The 20,799-nt window shown below is 36.3% G+C and overlaps 2 protein-coding genes across 4 annotated transcripts in view; both read left to right on the top strand.

Annotated features, from left to right (window-relative positions):
- The first annotated feature begins 231 nt into the window (after positions 1–231).
- LOC6529044 (7SK snRNA methylphosphate capping enzyme bin3) overlaps positions 232–20,799 on the top strand; it is a 33,487-nt gene continuing 12,919 nt past the window's right edge. Inside the window, exon 1 of one of the 3 annotated variants that reach the window (XM_015198712.3) lies at positions 232–397. The gene's annotated coding sequence lies outside the window, so the exon portion shown is untranslated. Of the gene's footprint in view, positions 398–796; positions 1,042–9,764; positions 9,974–20,799 lie in introns of those variants that run through there. The other 2 variants (XM_015198711.3, XM_002090039.4) reach the window with 2 other exon arrangements.
- LOC6529045 (mitochondrial import receptor subunit TOM40 homolog 2) lies at positions 15,058–16,768 on the top strand. The gene has a single exon (XM_002090040.4). It carries the CDS (start codon positions 15,452–15,454, stop codon positions 16,472–16,474), a length of 1,023 nt encoding a protein of 340 aa, XP_002090076.1. The 5' UTR covers positions 15,058–15,451; the 3' UTR covers positions 16,475–16,768.

Raw genomic sequence — 20,799 nt, 5'->3', positions numbered from 1 at the left:
CAAAAAATATAAACTATTGTTATAGATAATATGTTTTATATGTTTAGATATTTGATAGTTTTCAGTATTTAAGGATTTTGCGAATATAAAAATATATATCTAGATATTGTTTTATATATACATACTATTTTAAATTTAATTGTTTTTCGATTACAATTTTTTTTTAATTGGCAACACTGGCACGGGCACGTTAATCGAGAAAATGTAAAGCTATGTTAGTTGAAAGTGATTTTTTGTAAAAGACTAACGCGTGCTAGGCCTCTGCAAAAGATAACATATTTTAAGGATTTTTGCGATATAATTTATTTAAAGTGTGGCGAATTTAACGGGAATAAGAAAACGAAAAGTAAATATAATGTTCAATTTGCCCCTGGGCAATCGTTGGGTTTACAGGGCGGTAAGTGTTTTGCCTTTAAGTTCCATTTTGGTATGTTAGCTAAAGGTACAGCACGTGTGGCTTTGTGTGTGGACACTCAGCTGTTCCTAAAGTTTGTGTTTTTCGCAAGTACCCACAAGAAAGCATTCAGTTGGAAAGCTATGAAGAAATCGAGGTAGTCCAGGTAGAGAATTTGGACTATAGTAGTGTCTAGTTGTGTGTCTGTTTTTTACGTGAATTTTAATCATCTAAAATAATATGCACCCTTATTATTCTGCGTTTCGGAGTTGAATTGAACGTGTTTTGTCAGTTTCACGAGCCATTTAAGCAAGTAAATTTGTTTTCTCATCCCCACCGTTCTCCCAGCCATCGATAACTTTTATCGCAGGACCATCACATGTCAAAGTTAATGTGTGCCTTGTGTGTATTATGTATGCAATATTTTGGTACTACTTTATTTAAATATACAAAATCTTAGGTAAAATATCCGCTTTAAATTACGTTTAAACAAACGAGCGCAAAAAACACATCACAGATTCTCGGCATCAAGCTCCTGTCTCCTCTCATTCTACAACTTCCGTGCCAATCTGTTAGGCGCGGGGAGAATCTCTGTTATCCCCCAACCGAAGGAATTCTGTTCGTTTCAGAACGGAAAGAAAATGCCGGTAAGTGGCAAGTTCGATGAACACAGTGACCGAAAATCCAAAAATAAAATATACATATATCGAGCTGCTATCAATACGAGAAATAATCGACTATTAGATACCCCTTACAGTGCGATGAGGCAATTTCATAATCTCTTAGGTACAACATTTTTTTGTACTTTTTTTTGTGTACATACAGTTGCGATCAAAATAATAGTAGTGCCAGATAAATCTGCAATAATATTCCAATTTAATCACTTTTAAAAAGGTATTATAGTATTCAAAGAAGTTGGGCTCAGTAAAAACAGTTTAAAACTAAAATTCTTTTCCCACCAATTAGTTTTTTTTTTGCCCACGTCCAGTTTTAAAGATATAGAATTTTGAAAATTTTTAGTTTGGAAAATATAACCCATTTAAGAATTAAGCGTTTGCCCATGTCTCAAAACTAAATATTTTCAATAAAAACGCCCATCCCTTAACATTTTTTTTATCGTATGCCCTTAAAATGAATATTTTCTTCTCCCCACCTCTTAAAACTATTTATTTTTAATAAAAAACGTTTGTCCTCACTTTAAAAATAGTTTTTATCGTTTGCCCACCCCTAAAAATAATTCTTTTCGATTGCCCACATCCCAAAACTAAATATTTTCAATAAAAAACGTTTTCCAACCCTTTATTGTTTTTATCGTTTTGCCACCTCTTTAAACTAATTATTTTCAATAAAAAACGGGTAAACAATGTTTTTGAGATTACAAAAAAACAATTTTCAAAAATTTTCGAAATTTAAAACTGGATGTGACAAACCAAAATCTAATTGGTAAGCAATCGATTCCAGTTTTTATATTTGATAAAATCAAGTTTTCATATTGAAAAAAATCGATTTTGCTGAACCCAGTTTTTTTTAACTAAAACATTACCATGGCACTGCGAATATTTGTTAAAAGTAGCATGAAAATTCTTACGTATTTTTTGTATGTAGAGTACGTGATAAAGCGTTTCGTATAGGGAGGGCAAGCTGAAAAGTGGAGAAGGGGCGATTTAAAGATTTTAAAATTGTGGGTGGCCGTTTTATTTCCTGTTTACATTCTCAAATTGTGAGTCATCAAATACTATCACTATTATTGACGATGGAACTTTTTGCCACACGGATTTTTATACCCGTTACTCGTAGAGTAAAAGGGTATACTAGATTCGTTGAATCAGGCAGAAGGAAGCGTTTCCGACCATATAAAGTATATACATATATTCTTGATCAGGATCAATAGCCGAGTCGATCTAGCCATGTCCGTCTGTCCGTCCGTATGAACGTCAAGATCTCAGGAACTACAAAAGCTATAAAGTTAACATTAAGCATACAGACTCCAGAGACATAGAAGCAGCGCAAGTTTGTTGCCACGCCCACTCTAACGCCCACAAACCGCCAAAAACTGTCAGTGTTGAAGACTCTTCTTTGCACTTCCACTAGCTGAGTAACGGGTATCAGATAGTCGGGGAACTCGACTATGGCGTTCTCTCTTGTTTTTTTTTATTTATACATATATGTTTGGATTGCCTGCTTTTTCCTTTTCTCGCAGTTTTAGGGTGCTCTGTAAAACATAAGTAGGAGAAGTTTAAAAGATGAATGGAATAGCTAACGGACCGTCTGTATCACAGTTTCTGATGCATTGCCTCTGCAGTTGTTGTCCCGGCCAGCAGGGCTGCTTTTGTTTAAGGTCCGCAATCTTTTGTTTGCTTTTGCACGTTCTTAATATGCGTCGGTGCATCTGTCAACGAGCCGGCAAACTCTCATTAGTGAAGCTTCGTTTTGTGGTTGTTCGTTACTAAACTACACACATTTCGGCGACCTTGATGTGCTTCATAAGTATATATGAAAAAAGGTGAAAAATTACCAGAAAAGGTAAAAATCTATAATTTTTTTTTTAGATTTTAAATAGGGTAATTAATAGGTTTACGTTTTAAATTTTTTGAGGGTTATCTTAATGTATTCATTAAGTCATCTGGGGATAAAAGAAACTAAAATTGACATAAAGAAAGTGATAATTTTTATTTACTCCTCATGTAAATCCTCTTTTAAATCAAATTTACTGGGGTCAAGAATGGCACCGTTCAGTCCAGGTCGTGAAGGACGTGACTGGACGTGAAGATTGTTTTAGAGAATTTATAATGCATTTGGTTTATTACCTTTAAAAAGAGTAGCCAATTCCAAGATCTTTTCGAGATTTCTCTTCATATTGTCAATGTACCTATTATTGATTTATTATACCTTTAATAATCTTTAGGTGTTTCTTAATTAGGCATCGGTTTGTTCCACCAGACATTGAGACTTTGCAGCTCAAAGAAGCTGGGTCCGCAAAAATCGAATTTTTGAAATTTGAAAGTTGGAATCGTTTGCCCATAGTTTGCCCATGTTTGCCCACCAATTAGTTTTTTTTGCCCACGTCCAGTTTTCAAGATTTGAAATTTCAATAATTTTCGAAAATTTTCGAACTTCAAAAAGTTGAGTTTTTTGAACTTTTTTTTTTTTAAATCGCAATAACTTCGTTTGCCCACGTTTGCCCACCCTTTAGAATTTTGAAAAAACTTTTAGTTTAGAAAATATAAGCACTTAAAGAATTAAGCATTTTCCATACCCCAAAACTAAAAATTTTCAAACAAAATCGTTTGCCCACCCTCTAAAAATGCTTATTATCGTTTGCCCACCCTTTAAAAATAGTTTTTTTCGTTTGCCCACCCTTAAAAAAAAATAAAAACGTTTGCCCACCTCTTAAAACTAAATATTTTAAAACAAAATCGTTTGCCCACCCTCTAAAAATGCTTTTTATCGTTTGCCCACCCTTTAAAAATTGTTTTTTTCGTTTGCCCACCCTTAAAAAAAAATATTTTCGTTTGCCCACCTCTTAAAACTAAATATTTTAAAACAAAATCGTTTGCCCACCCTCTAAAAATGCTTTTTATCGTTTGCCCACCCTTTAAAAATTGTTTTTTTCGTTTGCCCACCCTTAAAAAAAAATATTTTTGTTTGCCCACCTCTTAAAACTAAATATTTTAAAACAAAATCGGTTGCCCACCCTCTAAAAATTCTTTTTATCGTTTGCCCACCCTTTAAAAATTATTTTTTTGTCCACGACTTAAAGGTATATTTTTTAACAATAATTATTTTGTACACGCTGAAATCTTTTTCTATCTCTTTCTTACTCCTAAAAAACGATCAAAGGCCAGAGGTGTTGTTGCATATAACCAACATATACATATAAATAAAACACACATACACATTTTCGGTTCTGCTATCTGCACTGAAAAAATCAAGTTGAAAAAAAAATAAAAATACATAGTTTTAATGCTTTTGAAAACTCCAAATTATGTTGGATAACAATATGGTAAAGCAAACACAATTGGTATTTTTTTTCTGGGTTGTATGTATGTAAACCAATTTGCTTGCAACGAAACATACGACTGAATTTTAGCTAAGTAGCTTTTCGGTCGGACATCGAAGTAACGTTAAGCATATAAAATTGTTGTTGCTCAGCATAAGGAACTAGTGAAGAATAAGCAGAATACACCATAATGTTTTTGTAATATGTACGTATGTATGTATTGTCAATGCGGCAAGTACCACGTGTGCGTGTGGATTGGCGCCACAGCTTACTGAAAGTAATTTTTAATGAAAAATATTTTTTTTAAAGGGTGGGCAAACGATAAAAAGCATTTTTAGAGGGTGGGCAAACGATTTTGTTTTAAAATATTTAGTTTTAAGAGGTGGGCAAACAAAAATATTTTTTTTTAAGGGTGGGCAAACGAAAAAAACAATTTTTAAAGGGTGGGCAAACGATAAAAAGCATTTTTAGAGGGTGGGCAAACGATTTTGTTTTAAAATATTTAGTTTTAAGAGGTGGGCAAACGTTTTTATTTTTTTTAAGGGTGGGCAAACGAAAAAAACTATTTTTAAAGGGTGGGCAAACGATAATAAGCATTTTTAGAGGGTGGGCAAACGATTTTGTTTGAAAATTTTTAGTTTTGGGGTATGGAAAATGCTTAATTCTTTAAGTGCTTATATTTTCTAAACTAAAAGTTTTTTCAAAATTCTAAAGGGTGGGCAAACGTGGGCAAACGAAGTTATTGCGATTTAAACAAAAAAAAGTTCAAAAAACTCAACTTTTTGAAGTTCGAAAATTTTCGAAAATTTTCGAAATTTCAAATCTTGAAATCTGGACGTGGGCAAAAAAAACTAATTGGTGGGCAAACATGGGCAAACGATGGGCAAACGATTCCAACTTTCAAATTTCAAAAATTCGATTTTTGCGGACCCAGCTTCTTTGAGCTAGACTTTGCCGTTATCTGACCATATCATCAAAACTTGGGGTGGCCAACTGAAATAATCTTTGTAAACTCCTCAAACTGAGCGATATTTTTTTGGCAACAAAAACATTTATTTTTTCATATGCGTCATGCATACATTTTCATTTTATTATACCCGTAGAAGGAGTAGAGTAGAAGGGTATACTAGATTCGTTGGCAAAAGAAAGCGTTTCCGACCATTTAAAATAAATAAGTATTCTTGATCATACAAAAATGAAAAAATATAAAAACATTTTCCAAAAGTGTGGGCGTGGCAGTTTTGGGCGGTTTGTGGGCGTTAGAGTGGGCGTGGCAACATGAATCTTGCGCTGCTTCTATGTCTCTGGAGTCTGTATGCTTAATCTCAACTTTCTAGCTTTTGTAGTTCCTGAGATCTCGACGTTCATACGGACGGACAGACGGACATGGCTAGATCGACTCGGCTATTGATCCTGATAAAGAATATATTTACTTTATATGGTCGGAAACGCTTCCTTCTGCCTGTTACATACTTTACTCTACGAGTAACGGGTATAAATATGTAAAAATAGGTTGTTTTTAGTTCATTTTAGTTTACGATGCAGTTTTTTATGATCTTCTAAATAAAGCAAGGATGAGCAAAATCGGTTCAGTAGTTTTTTGTAATCACCTACGCAAATTTGAAAAACATGGTTCTAAGAAAACGACGTTCAAAGTTAGCGGTTTGCTCACGCACAGGTCGAGCGCGCCGCTTTAAAGTTGCATAACTTCCAGCATTTTGAAAATATAATTTTTAAACTTCGGAATTATATTCTCGAAACATATGCCTATCGATAAAGGCAATGAAAAAATCCATCCAGATAGACTCGGAAAGTGATCCTGATTAAGATTTTATACATTTCATAGTACATATACTAATTACTTAAGCTGTGTATAAAAAGTTGGTGTCTCAATGATTGCAATACTCTTTGATCCGGTCGAAGTGAGAAATTCCTAAATCCAGTTTAATCCAGTAAATATTTTGGATATTTGTAAAATTTTTTTATAATTTCACTGAAAGGATATTACCTTGTATTTCTTGAGCCACACAAACGTTCACCCAGAGTTTACATCAGTTGGTTGGCACATCGAAGAAATTGTATGGTATCCATTTTTCGCCGATCTAAGCAAGCAAATATATATAAATATATACATATGTACAGTTGCGAAAAAAATAATAGCACCACCACACCTTTTTTTGTTTTTGATCAAATAAATTAAGGTTGAGGTACCGATAGAACCAAATACTGATTTTTCGCATAATGCTAGATATTTTTCCCATCCAAAATTGAAAAAAAAAATTTGAATTGTTTATACCTTAATTTTTTATAATTTTTTTTGGGCGGCAAGGTCTAAAATGAGGCGAAAAAAAAAATAGCACCACTATCGATTTTTTCAAATAATCAATAATTATCGAAGGATTGCTTTGGTAAAAAGCATGTGGTTATTAAACTTGACACTTAATCTATTATTTCGAAAATGATTTTTAAACAATTTCCTTTAAAAAATCATTAAAATGGGACGTGGAAAGCACTGCACTGAAGAAAAACGTGGCTTGATCAAAAAACTCATTTCTGAAGGAAAATCTTTTAGAAATATTGGCCAAATCCTTCAATGCTCAAACAAAATTATAGGAAATGTAATCACCTACAACGAGAATCCCGAAAAACGTGGGAAAAAACAATCATTGGGCACCCATCTCTTCAAAAGGCTCGTGCCCGAGAGCAAGAAGCATCCATTTAAAGCTCCTACCGAACTGAAAAAGGATCTCAACATATCCGCAACAGTGCAAACAGTTCACACATGTCTAAGGGAACATGGTTTATAAGGCTGTAGTCCAAGGAAAGGTCCTTTTTTCAAATGGGAGACACATACCCAAGCGCATTAAGTTCGTCAAGGAACATTTAAATTGGCCATGCGAAAGATGGACGAACTTTTTATTGTCAGATGAGAGCAAGGTGGTTTTTTTTGGTGGCAATGGATCTTGATCGAATGTAAGGCGCCCTAGGAACACCGAATATAAGCCAAACGACACAGTAGAAGCAATTAAACACGGCGGATCCAGTGTAATGGTATGGGCATGTTTTTCTTACTATGGAGTTGGACCAATACATTGGATAAAACCATAATGGATCAGCATGTGTATGTGGATATTTTGGAAACGGTTATGCTACCCTTTGCTGAATATGATATGCCGCTTAAATAGGTCTTCCAACAAGACAATGATCCCAAGCATACCAGCAGGAAAGCCAAGGAATGGTTCCAAAATAGATCAGTTCATGTTCTGGAGTGGCCTGCGCAGTCGCCAGACCTCAATCCCATCGAAAACCTTTGGTCGAATATTAAAAAGGTAGTTGCAGCTTTTAAGCCAACTAATAACGAAAGCCTATGGACCGTGATTAAGGAGTCCTGGAGCAATATAACCCCAAAACGGTGCCAGCACCTGGTTGACTCCATGCCAAAGCGTTGCGCAGCTGTTATTGCTAATAAAGGATACACTACCAAACACTAAATTAATGGGATCGGCGTAGTTTTAATATACAATCACTTGTTATTAATGAATTTGTTACTGTTAAGTTTATATTTTATGTTTAAAGCATTTTTTATGAAGTGGTGCTATTATTTTTTTCGCCCTTTTTTGTAATTTTTCATAAAGTTCCTTAAATAAGTTAAGAATTCATAGAACAATTGTAATTTTTTTTTATTTCCTAAAAAGTGAATTGTTTAACCTTTCTAAAAAGGTATTTCAGATCCTTTTAAACCCAAAATTGTAGGTAGGAGACTTATTCAAAGTTTTACTGGGCAAGTGGTGCTATTTTTTTTTTCGCAGCTGTATATAACTGGATGAGAAAAGACTCCGGCGATAGGAGTTGGAAAGCTACATATGTATGTACATATATACGTCTTGCTTCCTCTTATGTAATTCGCCGATCTGAGTAGAAACACAAAGCTAAAAAAAACAACTGTTTTGCCTAGGTATTCAAACTCCCAAATCGACATGATTACAAATACAAGTTTTGATTCCTAATTGGCGCAGCTTTAAAGCCAAGCCGAAAATATTTTAATGCATACAGTTTCCAGTTATTCCGCGTTGGCAAAAATTTGTCAAATTTTTTTCAAACATGCAACATAACAACGCAGCACAAAAGCGACAAGATGTCAACTGTCACTACTGATGCAGTTTTTGGACCACAAATCTCAATTTAAAACAATCAAACAATGAAAAACATAAACAAATAAAAAAAATATCGAAATAAGTATGTACATACCTCTTAGGGCGACGAAACTTCAAACTTCTGTAGTTAGGTGACAATGGAATACCCTTTTTAAATACACACTAAAAATAGAAATATTGAAGTGAAATACTGTTTCAATTTTGGATAGTTATAATATTAAGGTTACAAGAAGAATTCTTATTAAGTTATTTGAAAACAAAAATTATTATAATTTCTATATATTAATTAAAATTGAACTAAAAGATGTCATATTAAAAAATAAACGAATATAAATATTATATTAAGATATACTGCAAATAATCAAAATGTACTGGTATTCTTAAAAAATGTGTTTTAACAGCATAGAATAAAAGAAATAAACTTCATTGCTAGCTAATTGTAATTTAACCAAAAAATTGTTTAAATGCATTGCTTAAAGAGAATTCAAATACACCTTTTCAATGGCGCAAAAACTGTAAACAAACAAAATGTGCTCTGCTCAGAGAGAAACACAGGCGTATAGCGATGGCGCAATACACATGCACAACCAGTTCTCTCACTGTTTGTACATCACATTCGCCTCAGAAAGCGCGAGAGACGAACGATTGGCAAATGAACCAACCGAAATGACCAACCGTCACTCCGCCATCTAGCTGCACAGTGAGTTGTAAACTTGTTTAACCATTGAAACACATTCTTAGTATGAATATTTACTTGACTTGTTAGAAACTCAGCATTCTCCTTTTTAAAATCCGCTCTTGATACATTTTACTTTAAGGAGCGCATATAAGTTCATTTAGACATGAATACAACGAAATATTTAGCGACAGCTGTTATATTCAAAAACAATATTGTTGCCGAAAACCACGCCTTAATCATAACACTAATAGCACTCAATTTATTTTTTCATAAAAATAAGACTGATTTCTTTCTTTCCTTTAAGAACGAAAGCGCCCGAAAGTTTAGGAAAAAATTGTATAACTTTAATTTTCAAATTTTTTTATAATGTTATAATTTTAAATTTTTCTGGGAAAATTAAAGTAAATATGGTTAACAGCTTACCGCATGGGAGATGTACCACTGTGCGCCATCTGTTCCATTTTTGTTCCACATTGTACCATAGCAACCACATCGCAACGCCTTGGCACTGAAACGTTTCATTTGCTGAAAAAACCGCGACAAATTCGGAGCTCAAGCAAGCGGGCGTTTCATTGCGAAATAAAATAATAACGACTACCAGCTGCACAGTGGAAGTGAGAAAAGACCGACGGCAAAACCATAGAGCAAACCCGATTAGTCATGCGTAACCGATTGACTAAATCCCGAGGCAGAGTCGCTAGAAAAAAAATACAGTTTTAAAGCGATTAATTAGGTGTTCTAACGTTGTAAGTTTTTTTTTTAAAAGAAAACGAGATTATTCCTCTCTCTTTTAACCCGGGAGTATGTGTCAAAGTTACAGTTTAGTGTTGGTATATATATACATATACTACTATATACATATAAGTGTATAGAAATGCTTTGTGTTTGTGTGCGAGTTTAAATAGCGTAAAACAGTTTAAGATATTTAGCAAGCTGTCACTTCCTTTGATACGCTTTTGCAACGAAGACAACAATGACATCGGCGACATTTGCACGCAGAAGCGAACAGTGTGACAAAATTGTTTAAAAGTGCAAAAAATTAATGTGCCTGGCCAAGTTCGCACGTTCCGCAAAATAGCGAACCACAATGCGAGAAATAAAACTGAGTGGAACTGAAACGAGCGCCGAATGACAGAGGAAAGCAAGCAGCGAAAATAAAAGAAAATCCTATAAATAACAGCAAGAAATATTTATCAATAGTAAAAAGGGGCGGAAAAATATATTAAAGGTTTAAAACTGACGTAAACAAACAGAAATTCTTACTCTCCTCGAATATCGAAAGTGATATTTAATAGGTGATTAGTTAATAACGAGACAGTCAATCAGGCATTTGATAATAAAATTCTTGTACCAAACCTTACCGCTAGCCTTATTAGTGAATTTCAAAAAGCACAGAAGTCTTTACGGTTCGTAGATTTCGTGTTGACTTAAAAAAGTTTGTAATGTGCAGTGTTTTGAGTTATACAAAATATTACCTACTCCCATGCCCTACTCCATGCCCTCCCGTCAACGAATTGCTGCCTGGTATGTTTCAGTTTCATTAAAATGTCTGGCGTCAATTAAATTTGCATTAATTAGACAAGGCAAGCGCGCTTTACGTATTCCTACTGGTCGTGTGTGCAACACAGGCGAAAAAGCATATAGAGAGGAATTTCCAGATTGGAAAAACAAGGATATCACAGTGAATACCTCAATCTATCACAAGAAATGGCTCCTCACCATTTGTCCAGGGGCCAGATCTCAAGTAGAATTATGTATATGTGCTTCCAATGAAGTAAAGCGGTGCAACTTTTTTTTATGCTGTTTAATGTTTACAAATTTTGACTGCATAAAAATTTGACTCTTAGTCTTAGGTTTGTAAATTAATACATATGTATGTATAATTAACTTAACGGGATCTTATTGTACATCGTTATGTATGTATGTATTTAGTTGTTTCATTGTGAGTAACTACAAAGACGTTTGTTGCTTGAATTAAGTAGCCTTTAAGGTATATGAAGTGTTAATATGCTTTTTTTTTTGTTTTTAAAAAACCGGAAATGTTTATTGTCAAATCATGTTAAACGTAAAACCTTTATAAGTAAAAGAAAGATTAAAGCAGCCAATAGAGTAAATCCACCCAAACAAGACAGATCCCGAATAATTTGGCTCTTTGCTTTAAGAAATATGCCGTGACCGTGAGAGGGCGAGTGAGTAAGAAAATCGGCAAGCTGCTTAGCACTAAAGGCAATAACAAGTTTTAAGCTCTTCTAGATGTGAGCTCGACGACTACATATAAATATATATCCACCTAAAACTAAAAATCAGACACTCTCACTCAATTCGCTGATACGCGCAGTATTTTGTACTCTTACTATTATGCGCGCCCAAAAGATTCGTAATATGTACATATATGAGAAAAAAAAGCAACGGTCTATTTGTGTAAGGGGTATGTGGAAGAACGGCAATAAGTAAAATTGGCGGAGTCAAGGGACAACTAGTTGAGGAACTGGACTTCAGTGTTCTTCCTTGCTATATATACATATGTACATACATATATAAAGGGTGTTTATTTTTAGGAGGTTTATGTTTTTAAATTGAAAGAGAAAATGGACAGATTGCGGCAGAGCGTTATTTTTAAAAAGATTTTTTTATTTAAAAGATATTTAGATGACTTTTATGATGGAATATAACTTCGAGCAAATGGCTACCATTTATTTTTTTTAAATACTGCTTCCATGAAATCCAATTTTCAACCACTTTTTCAAGCATTTAGGGCCGTATGTCGGCAATAGCTTGTTTAATGTTGCTTCTAGTGCCGGAATCGTGATGGGCTTGTTCGCATAGACTAACGACTTCAAATACCCCCACAACAAATAATCCCATGGTGAATTTTGGCACGATCTTGGAAGCCATGGCACAGGACCATTTCTGGAGATAACGCTGTTACCGAACTCATCGCCCAAAAAGTCGATGGTTTCACGGGCAAGTTGAGCCGTCTTGTAGAAACCAAATGTCGTCTAGACCATTCTCACGCACTTTTGGAAACAGAAATTCATCGAGCATGGCTCGATAGCGGTTCCCGTTGACGGGAACATTCATTTCTTCATCGCCAGCCCATAAACTGCATCAAACTCTGCATTTCTCTGAGTGCATCGGTTTCTCATGGTATGCTTGTGGATTGGTGTCGACCCAGATGCGGTAATTTTTTTTCTTTATCACACCACCTAGACAAAAGTGAGTCTCGTCACTGAGCAGCATAAAACCGGCAAAACAAACGGTGCACTTTCCCAAACGACGTCTGATTTTTAAAATAAAATTTAACGATTTGGTATCACTGCTCAGCTCCTAACCTATTAATCGTGAATTGCCAAACCAAACTGAACATAAGGCCTCCGACAGATGTCAAAGACGGCCGAACTGAACCCTATTGCAAAAAAAAACGTAAACAAAAACAAGAGAGAACGCTATAGTCGAGTTCCCCGACTATCTGATACCCGTTACTCAGCTAGTGTAAGTGCGAAGGACAGTTTTTGGCGGTTTGTGGGCGTTAGAGTGGGCGTGGCAAAAAGTTTTTTGCAAATCGATAGAAATTTTCAAGACCAATACAAAAATGAAAAAATATTAAAACATTTTTCAAAAGTGTGGGCGGTTTTGGGCGGTTTGTGGGCGTTAGAGTGGGCGTGGCAGCATGATTCGACAAACTTGCGCTGCGTCTATGTCTCTGGAGTCTGTATGCTTAGTCTCAACTTTCTAGCTTTGGTAGTTTCTGAGATCTTGACGTTCATAGCGACGGAGAGACGGACAGATCGACTCGGCTATTGATTCTGATCAAGAATATATATACTTTATATGGTCGGAAAAGCTTCTTATTGCTACCTATAGCTTCCTATAGACGCATAGCAAACTTGGTTGTATCTTCTAGTCAATAGGCTTTTTTTAAGCGTAAGCTGTTAAGGGTGCAGGTGAAGTTCGACTTTTGCTTCACCGGTTCTGAGCCAAAAGTGTATTAGCCTGCGGTATATGTCTTGGGTGTGATAGGCACGTAGTATTACGGTATGTAGATATTTTTAGCTGATTTTTCTGTAAGTATCTCGGAGTTATTTTACCAGTCTGTATGTATGATGATTCAAAATACTGCATTGACGCCATTTTGGGGGGTAATTAATTGAACATTTATTGTGAATAGAACAAGTAATATGCAATATAAGAGATGTGTATAACGGAGCTCTTATATTTATACCCGTTACTCGTAGAGTAAAAGGGTATACTAGATTCGTTGAAAAGTATGTAACAGGCAGAAGGAAGCGTTTCCGACCATATAAAGTATATATATTCTTGATCAGGATCAATAGCCGAGTCGATTTGGCCATGTCCGTCTGTCCGTCCGTCTGTCCGTCTGTCTGTCCGTATGAACGTCGAGATCTCAGGAACTACAAAAGCTAGAAAGTTGAGACTACGCACACAGACTCCAGAGACATAGACGCAGCGCAAGTTTGTCGATTCATGTTGCCACGCCCACTCTAACGCCCACAAACCGCCCAAAACTGCGACGCCCACACTTTTAAAAAATGTTTTAATATTTTTTCATTTTTGTTTTGGTATGGTAAATTTCTATCGATTTGCAAAAAAACTTTTTGCCACGCCCACTCTAACGCCCACAAACCGCCCAAAACTGCCACGCCCACACTTTTGAAAAATGTTTTAATATTTTTTCATTTTTGTATTGGTCTTGAAAATTTCTATCGACTTGCAAAAAATCTTTTTGCCACGCCCACTCTTACGCCCACAAACCGCCCAAAGCTGCCACGCCCACACTTTTGAAAAATGTTTTGATATTTTTTCATTTTTGTATTAGTCTTGTAAATTTCTATCTATTCGCCAAAAAACTTTTTGCCACGCCCACTCTAACGCCCACAAACCGCCAAAAACTGTCCTTCGCACTTACACTAGCTGAGTAACGGGTATCAGATAGTCGGGGAACTCGACTATAGCGTTCTCTCTTGTTTAATTTATTATACCCGTTACTCGTAGAGTAAAAGGGTATACTAGATTCGTTGAAAAGTATGTAACAGGCAGAAGGAAGCGTTTCCGACCATATAAAGTATATATATTCTTGATCAGGATCAATAGCCGAGTCGATTTGGCCATGTCCGTCTGTCCGTCCGTCTGTCCGTCTGTCTGTCCGTATGAACGTCGAGATCTCAGGAACTACAAAAGCTAGAAAGTTGAGACTAAGCACACAGACTCCAGAGACATAGACGCAGCGCAAGTTTGTCGATTCATGTTGCCACGCCCACTCTAACGCCCACAAACCGCCCAAAACTGCGACGCCCACACTTTTGAAAAATGTTTTGATATTTTTTCACTTTTGTTATGGTATGGTAAATTTCTATCGATTTGCAAAAAAACTTTTTGCCACGCCCACTCTAACGCCCACAAACCGCCCAAAACTGCCACGCCCACACTTTTGAAAAATGTTTTAATATTTTTTCATTTTTGTATTGGTCTTGAAAATTTCTATCGACTTGCAAAAAATCTTTTTGCCACGCCCACTCTTACGCCCACAAACCGCCCAAAGCTGCCACGCCCACACTTTTGAAAAATGTTTTGATATTTTTTCATTTTTGTATTAGTCTTGTAAATTTCTATCTTTTCGCCAAAAAACTTTTTGCCACGCCCACTCTAACGCCCACAAACCGCCAAAAACTGTCCTTCGCACTTACACTAGCTGAGTAACGGGTATCAGATAGTCGGGGAACTCGACTATAGCGTTCTCTCTTGTTTTATTTTAATTTTATATATATTTCTCACCCGTCTTCTTAACATGTCTTTTAAATTTTTGTGACCTCAATATCTCTAGTGTTGTACATTACAGGTGTGTTTGTCTAAAATACGAAAACTCGCTTACGAACTATTTCTAAACATATCGGTTAAGTTAGGCTTTATTAACTAACGTTCATAAAAATACATCGTAGCCCACGGTTGGTTTCAGGCTACCGAAATAACCAAGTCGTTAATACCTTTGTTAAGCTTGTTTTAAAGCAATGCAATCAGAACACAGTAGGTAATACTTTAAATAAAAAATGTTATTGAATTTCAAGCTCTTTGACAGCATATAGTTTTATTATTACATTTATTTTGATGTTTAAGCATTTCCAACACACAACGCCGAAAAGGAAAACAATTTTAGTAGAAGCAGTTAACAAATTTTTAAATAACGTTAGATCCCAAACGATTCAAGAATGGGCAACGTAATAGCATCCACGGCAGACGTGGAGTCCTCTCGTGGGCGTGTTCATGTCTCCGCCGGGCTACGCTCGCCGGAGGCAACGGAGTATTCCGCCGGAATGCCGCCACAGATGGTGGAGGCTTTAAGGGCAGAAGTTGGAATGAGTGAATTGGCAAATCCCGGGACAGTTGAGGAGCTGCACAGTCGCTGTCGTGACATCCAGGCCAACACCTTCGAAGGCGCCAAAATCATGTTGAACAAGGGTTTGAGTAACCACTTCCAAGTGACCCACACTATCAACATGAATTCCGCTGGTCCCAGTGGCTATCGTTTTGGAGCTACTTACGTGGGCACCAAGCAATACGGGCCAAATGAGGCCTTTCCGGTTCTTCTTGGGGAAATCGATCCGATGGGCAATCTTAATGCGAACGTTATCCATCAACTGACGTCTCGTCTAAGGTGCAAGTTTGCCTCGCAGTTCCAGGACTCAAAGTTGGTGGCCACACAGCTCACGGGAGATTATCGCGGCAGAGATTACACAGTATCGCTGACAATGGGCAATCCGGGCATCTTAACGGGTTCCGGAGTAATTGTGTGTCAGTACTTGCAGTCTGTTACCAACAGACTGGCTCTAGGATCGGAGTTGGCCTACCAGTACGGGGCGAATTTGCCCGGGCGCCAAGTGGCTGTATTATCAGCAGTTGGACGCTATGCCGTCGGTGATTCCGTGTGGTCTTGCACATTGGGTCCTGCCGGATTTCACCTTAGTTACTACCAGAAAGCCAGTGATCAGCTACAGATCGGAGTCGAGGTGGAAACAAATCTTCGTCAGCAAGAGTCGACGGCCACGGTGGCATACCAGGTTGATCTTCCCAAGGCAGACCTAGTCTTCCGCGGCAGTCTCGATTCAAATTGGCACATTTCCGGAGTTCTTGAGAAAAGACTGCAGCCGCTACCGTTTTCGTTGGCCATTAGCGGTCGTATGAATCACCTAAAAAATAGCTTTCGGCTGGGATGCGGCCTCATGATAGGATGAATCAAATTTATTCGATAGTAATCGAGCGGTAGCACGAAAATGCGTGACAACTACGTGGACCTTTCTTTGTTTTTTTTGTTTCAAATAAGAAATAGAAGTATGTTCTATTAATATTAAATAGATCAAGATTGCGGTAAAAAAACGTACTTATTATTTAAGGCTATGCAATTTAAAAACTGTTTGGTCAAAAGTAGTTGATTTTAAAATTTAAAGTGGAAATGTATGTAAATACAAATCCAAACAAATGTCAAAATTTTTATATATAAATTATACGAAAATTTAAACAGATATGAAGAAATGTTAATTAAATCAATATTATTGTAAATAAAAACTTTCGAATAGACTCGAACTATTAAACAAAATTGAACGTTATTGAAATTAGAAAAGCTTAGAATTTTTTCCAGTGCATTAAGTACACGCATAAGCAAATAGATAATTGTGGGATTTGTTTTTGCATCTGTTTTGTCATATAAAGCTTTTTTTTTTTAACTAATTGCTGCCACCCAATTTCAGGTTTTTATACATTCATTGTTGCTTTACCCAAAGTATCACTTTGTATAAAGTGACGTGGCTTCATAAATAAAAAAATGATAATACGTTTGCAAATTTAAGGCAGTATGAAATTGTTTTTATACCCGTTACTCGTAGAGTAAAAGGCTATACTAGATTCGTTGAAAAGTATGTAACAGGCAGAAGGAAGCGTTTCCGACCATATAAAGTATATATATTCTTGATCAGGATCAATAGCCGAGTCGATCTGGCCATGTCCGCCTGTCCGTCCGTCTGTCCGTCTGTCTGTCCGTATGAACGTCGAGATCTCAGGAACTACAAAAGCTAGAAAGTTGAGATTAAGCATACAGACTCCAGGGACATAGACGCAGCGCAAGTTTGTCGAATCATGCTGCCACGCCCACTCTAACGCCCACAAACCGACAAAAACTGTCAGTGTTGAAGACCTCTTTCGCACTTCCACTAGCTGAGTAACGGGTATCATATAGTCGGGGAACTCGACTATAGCGTTCTATCTTGTTTTAAATTAAAATTAAAATTTAATTTAAATTAAAATTAAAATAACAATAAAAAACGTGTATGGCAAAAGAGACCATTTGATAACGGGAAAGAAAGAACAAAAAAAACTTTCCAAATTCTTTCCAAAAATCAATAGAAGTTGTAAAAAATCGGAAATTATGAAATCAAAAGCGTTTGGTAGAAGGGCAATGGAATCTAAGCGCAGTATTTTTCAAAAAAATAAAATCCAATATAAATCCAACAAATTCTGGAAATTGGAGTACCTCAATGGCAATGTGTTGTACAAAACTATTAATTCTTAATCTAAAATATTCATTTCCAATGATACACAGCAATGCATTGCGCTGTGTTCAAATAATTAAGTCGTTGGAATTAAATATTAAATAACTGTTTTTTTCGATTGTATTATATATTGCCACAAAGGACCATTTTTACGAGCCGTTCATTTCTTTTTAAGGGTAGTATTCCCAAAAGACTTTAGCCGACCTAGCGTCTCGTGCGTCTCGTGATTAAGGTGCACAAAACGCGAAAACTCTCACCTCGTCTTTATAGTTATTTGTCTTTTTCATTTTCTGCCTAGTTTTTGCAATATTTCGCCAATTTTCCTTTATCTGCGGATACCCTGGTTAATAGAGCGTTCTGATTTTAGTGTTTCGTGCTCGACTGTCGTTGCATCCCTTCCTGGATTTAGCATTCATGTCGTTTGCTGCTTATAGAAGTACCTGCGTTTATAACGGTTTCAATTTGGTTTCCATTTCACCCCCAAAATTGAACCATGTCATTTCTACCCTCGCCCATCTTCGCTGCACTACAAATTTTAAGAAATACATTTCTGTGTGTGAAACGTGTCCGTGTCCAGAGGAATGCAAAAAAGGGAGGTGGTTTGGTTGCTTGGGGACCTATATAACCAGCAGTAATGTTGGGAACAATTTAGCATTTGCGACAGCAATTGAACTTGCTGCTGTTGACATAATTGAGAGTTGTATTTAAAATGTATTTTGCTTTTTTCACACCCACACCTTCCCATTCCGAAATTCTTTGTTTAGCTATTGTGTCACATTTTTTCTTATTCGCATTTATCTGCGCTAGATATCGACATGTTAGCTGCTTAGTTGTAGCTGTGCGGAAAAACTATCAACATATATATTGCTGAAAAAAAAGATTTGACTACATTTCTATGAATTGAAAATGTAATAAAAATAAATCAACCAAAAAAATAAGAAAAAAAACTGTGGCACCAAAGGTGGCAGTAGGGCAGCAGGAAAAAAACAGAAAAAAAAACACAAACTATAACACCACGTAACAAATAATTCGAATTAAGAAAAATTATTTCAACTACTTTAAATTGACAAACCCTGGTAAAAAAACAACTTGCTTTAGGTGTCTTAAGTGCATTTTAATGTAAACAAGTGATCAGGCAGTGATGCCAGTCAAGTAAAAATCGTTCCTAATATTGATAAATATACTATTCGTTTAAAGTGATCTGCTTCTACCCTTTTGAGTACGCAGAAACAGAAAATGTTTTTAACACATTTATTTCTAGCATAAAACTACTACCGGTGACTAGCTAATGACTACCCAAGTCAATCGAGCCATATTAATCTATCATTAATCACAACATTTAGGCTTTACCATGCATCTTCCGCATCTTCAGTTTTTTCTGCAGTCTTGCGCATGAGTCAGGATTCAGTGAGGCGCACATAATCAGTCAATGGCCTTGCAAAATTATACAGCCCTTTGCCTGACTTTAGTCTACTTTAGTCCGCTTTCTCTTACGGCATTTTCATTGCATTTCATTTTGGTTTTATTGCTGTGACAAGCAGGACTCACATTGACTCAAATGGCTTTTTACATAATTGATTATCTGGCCTTTGGACTACATTTCAATTTCTGCAGTCTTAACTCCTGATTACCATGAATTTTCCATGTTACCTGTTTTAAACATTACCTGTTTTAATCGCTTTCTTTATTTCGGTTCGTACTCTTGGAGATTTGACCACTTACTGCATTGGACAATGACTAAGTTTACTGCTAAATTTACTGTTTCAATAGTAGAAAACGCGGAAATATCAAAGTTGAGTAAAAGTGGAAATGCGAAATAAAGGCGGAATACTTTACACTTTACTCGAAAGTCAGTTATTTAACTGACAAAACTGACAAAGTGCAGCCGAAAAAATAGTTTTGGTCTCTTATTTTATTATTACTTTCCTCGTCCGATCCAAATGAATTTAAATGTGTCTCCTGTTTCCATTTTTCTGAAAACGTGTCAATTAAAATTGGCGATAGTGCAACGCGTAGCAAAACGGCTCCGTACAGTCATCAGGGCTGTATATTTCGGAATGGCACTCTCACCAAGTTACATACACGTTGTATTAATGCACCTGTGCCGTATGACAGTCGCCTTTAACGGCTCTGCTGGGGACAATGCTGACAATGGGAGATGGATAAGAAAGTCGGTTGGAAATGTCGCTTGGCGGAAAGTATAAGCAGTTCTTGGTGCCGTCATGTGACAGCCGAATTAGAGTTAGGAATAACGACACCAGAACATTTCAAAGAATTAATTTTGAAAAAATGCGGAAAATAATGCGACGGATAACGGAAAAGCTTAATCGAGCAGATTCTTTTTGTTACATAATCGGGGAACTCGACTATAGCGTTCTGTCTTGTTTTATATATTATATACCTGCTTGTGTACAGTGTCTATTGGGTTAAGTCAAGCTTATGTGGAAACAGTTCAATTCAAATAATGTGGGTACTACATAGTCAAGCTTTATTCGTTTTGTGTTCTGTTTATATTTCTGGAAAATCTTCTAAAAATCTCTAAGGTTACTATCGCTCTGCTAACGTTTAAATTGTTGTCCCACAGCCTGTGGGCCACTCCATATACCTTGTATGGAAACCGCCGGCCATGCCCACAGGACTTGATTTGCCATTCAAAACCTGTTCCGCGTTGATGATTTGGCTGTTCCCGCTTTCCTAGTGGCCTTTGTTGTTTTTCTTGCTGCCCCTAGCAACATCAATTGCTGGGCATTTTCTTCGCAATCTTAAATAACTGAAGAGCGAATTTTTGGGAGTTCTCTGTTTTAAAAAAAGCCTTGACAAACAACAAATTTCCTACACTAAATTGTTTACAAAATTAAGAAAACTAACTACTTCCGGCGACCAAGACGAGAAGAATCTCAGCTAAATAACAAAAATTGAATCTCAATAGCTCCGCTTTTTAGGCTCATGGCATTGTTTTGACTTTGCCATTTCCCACTGCTCAGTGTCCTAGTTTTCCACTTGCCTCTCTGTGG

Source organism: Drosophila yakuba, chromosome 2L, assembly GCF_016746365.2.
Source record: "Drosophila yakuba strain Tai18E2 chromosome 2L, Prin_Dyak_Tai18E2_2.1, whole genome shotgun sequence".
Taxonomy (NCBI): domain Eukaryota; kingdom Metazoa; phylum Arthropoda; class Insecta; order Diptera; family Drosophilidae; genus Drosophila; species Drosophila yakuba.
Note: the sequence above shows the minus strand (reverse complement) of the source record. Positions and strands in the feature narration are given on the sequence as shown.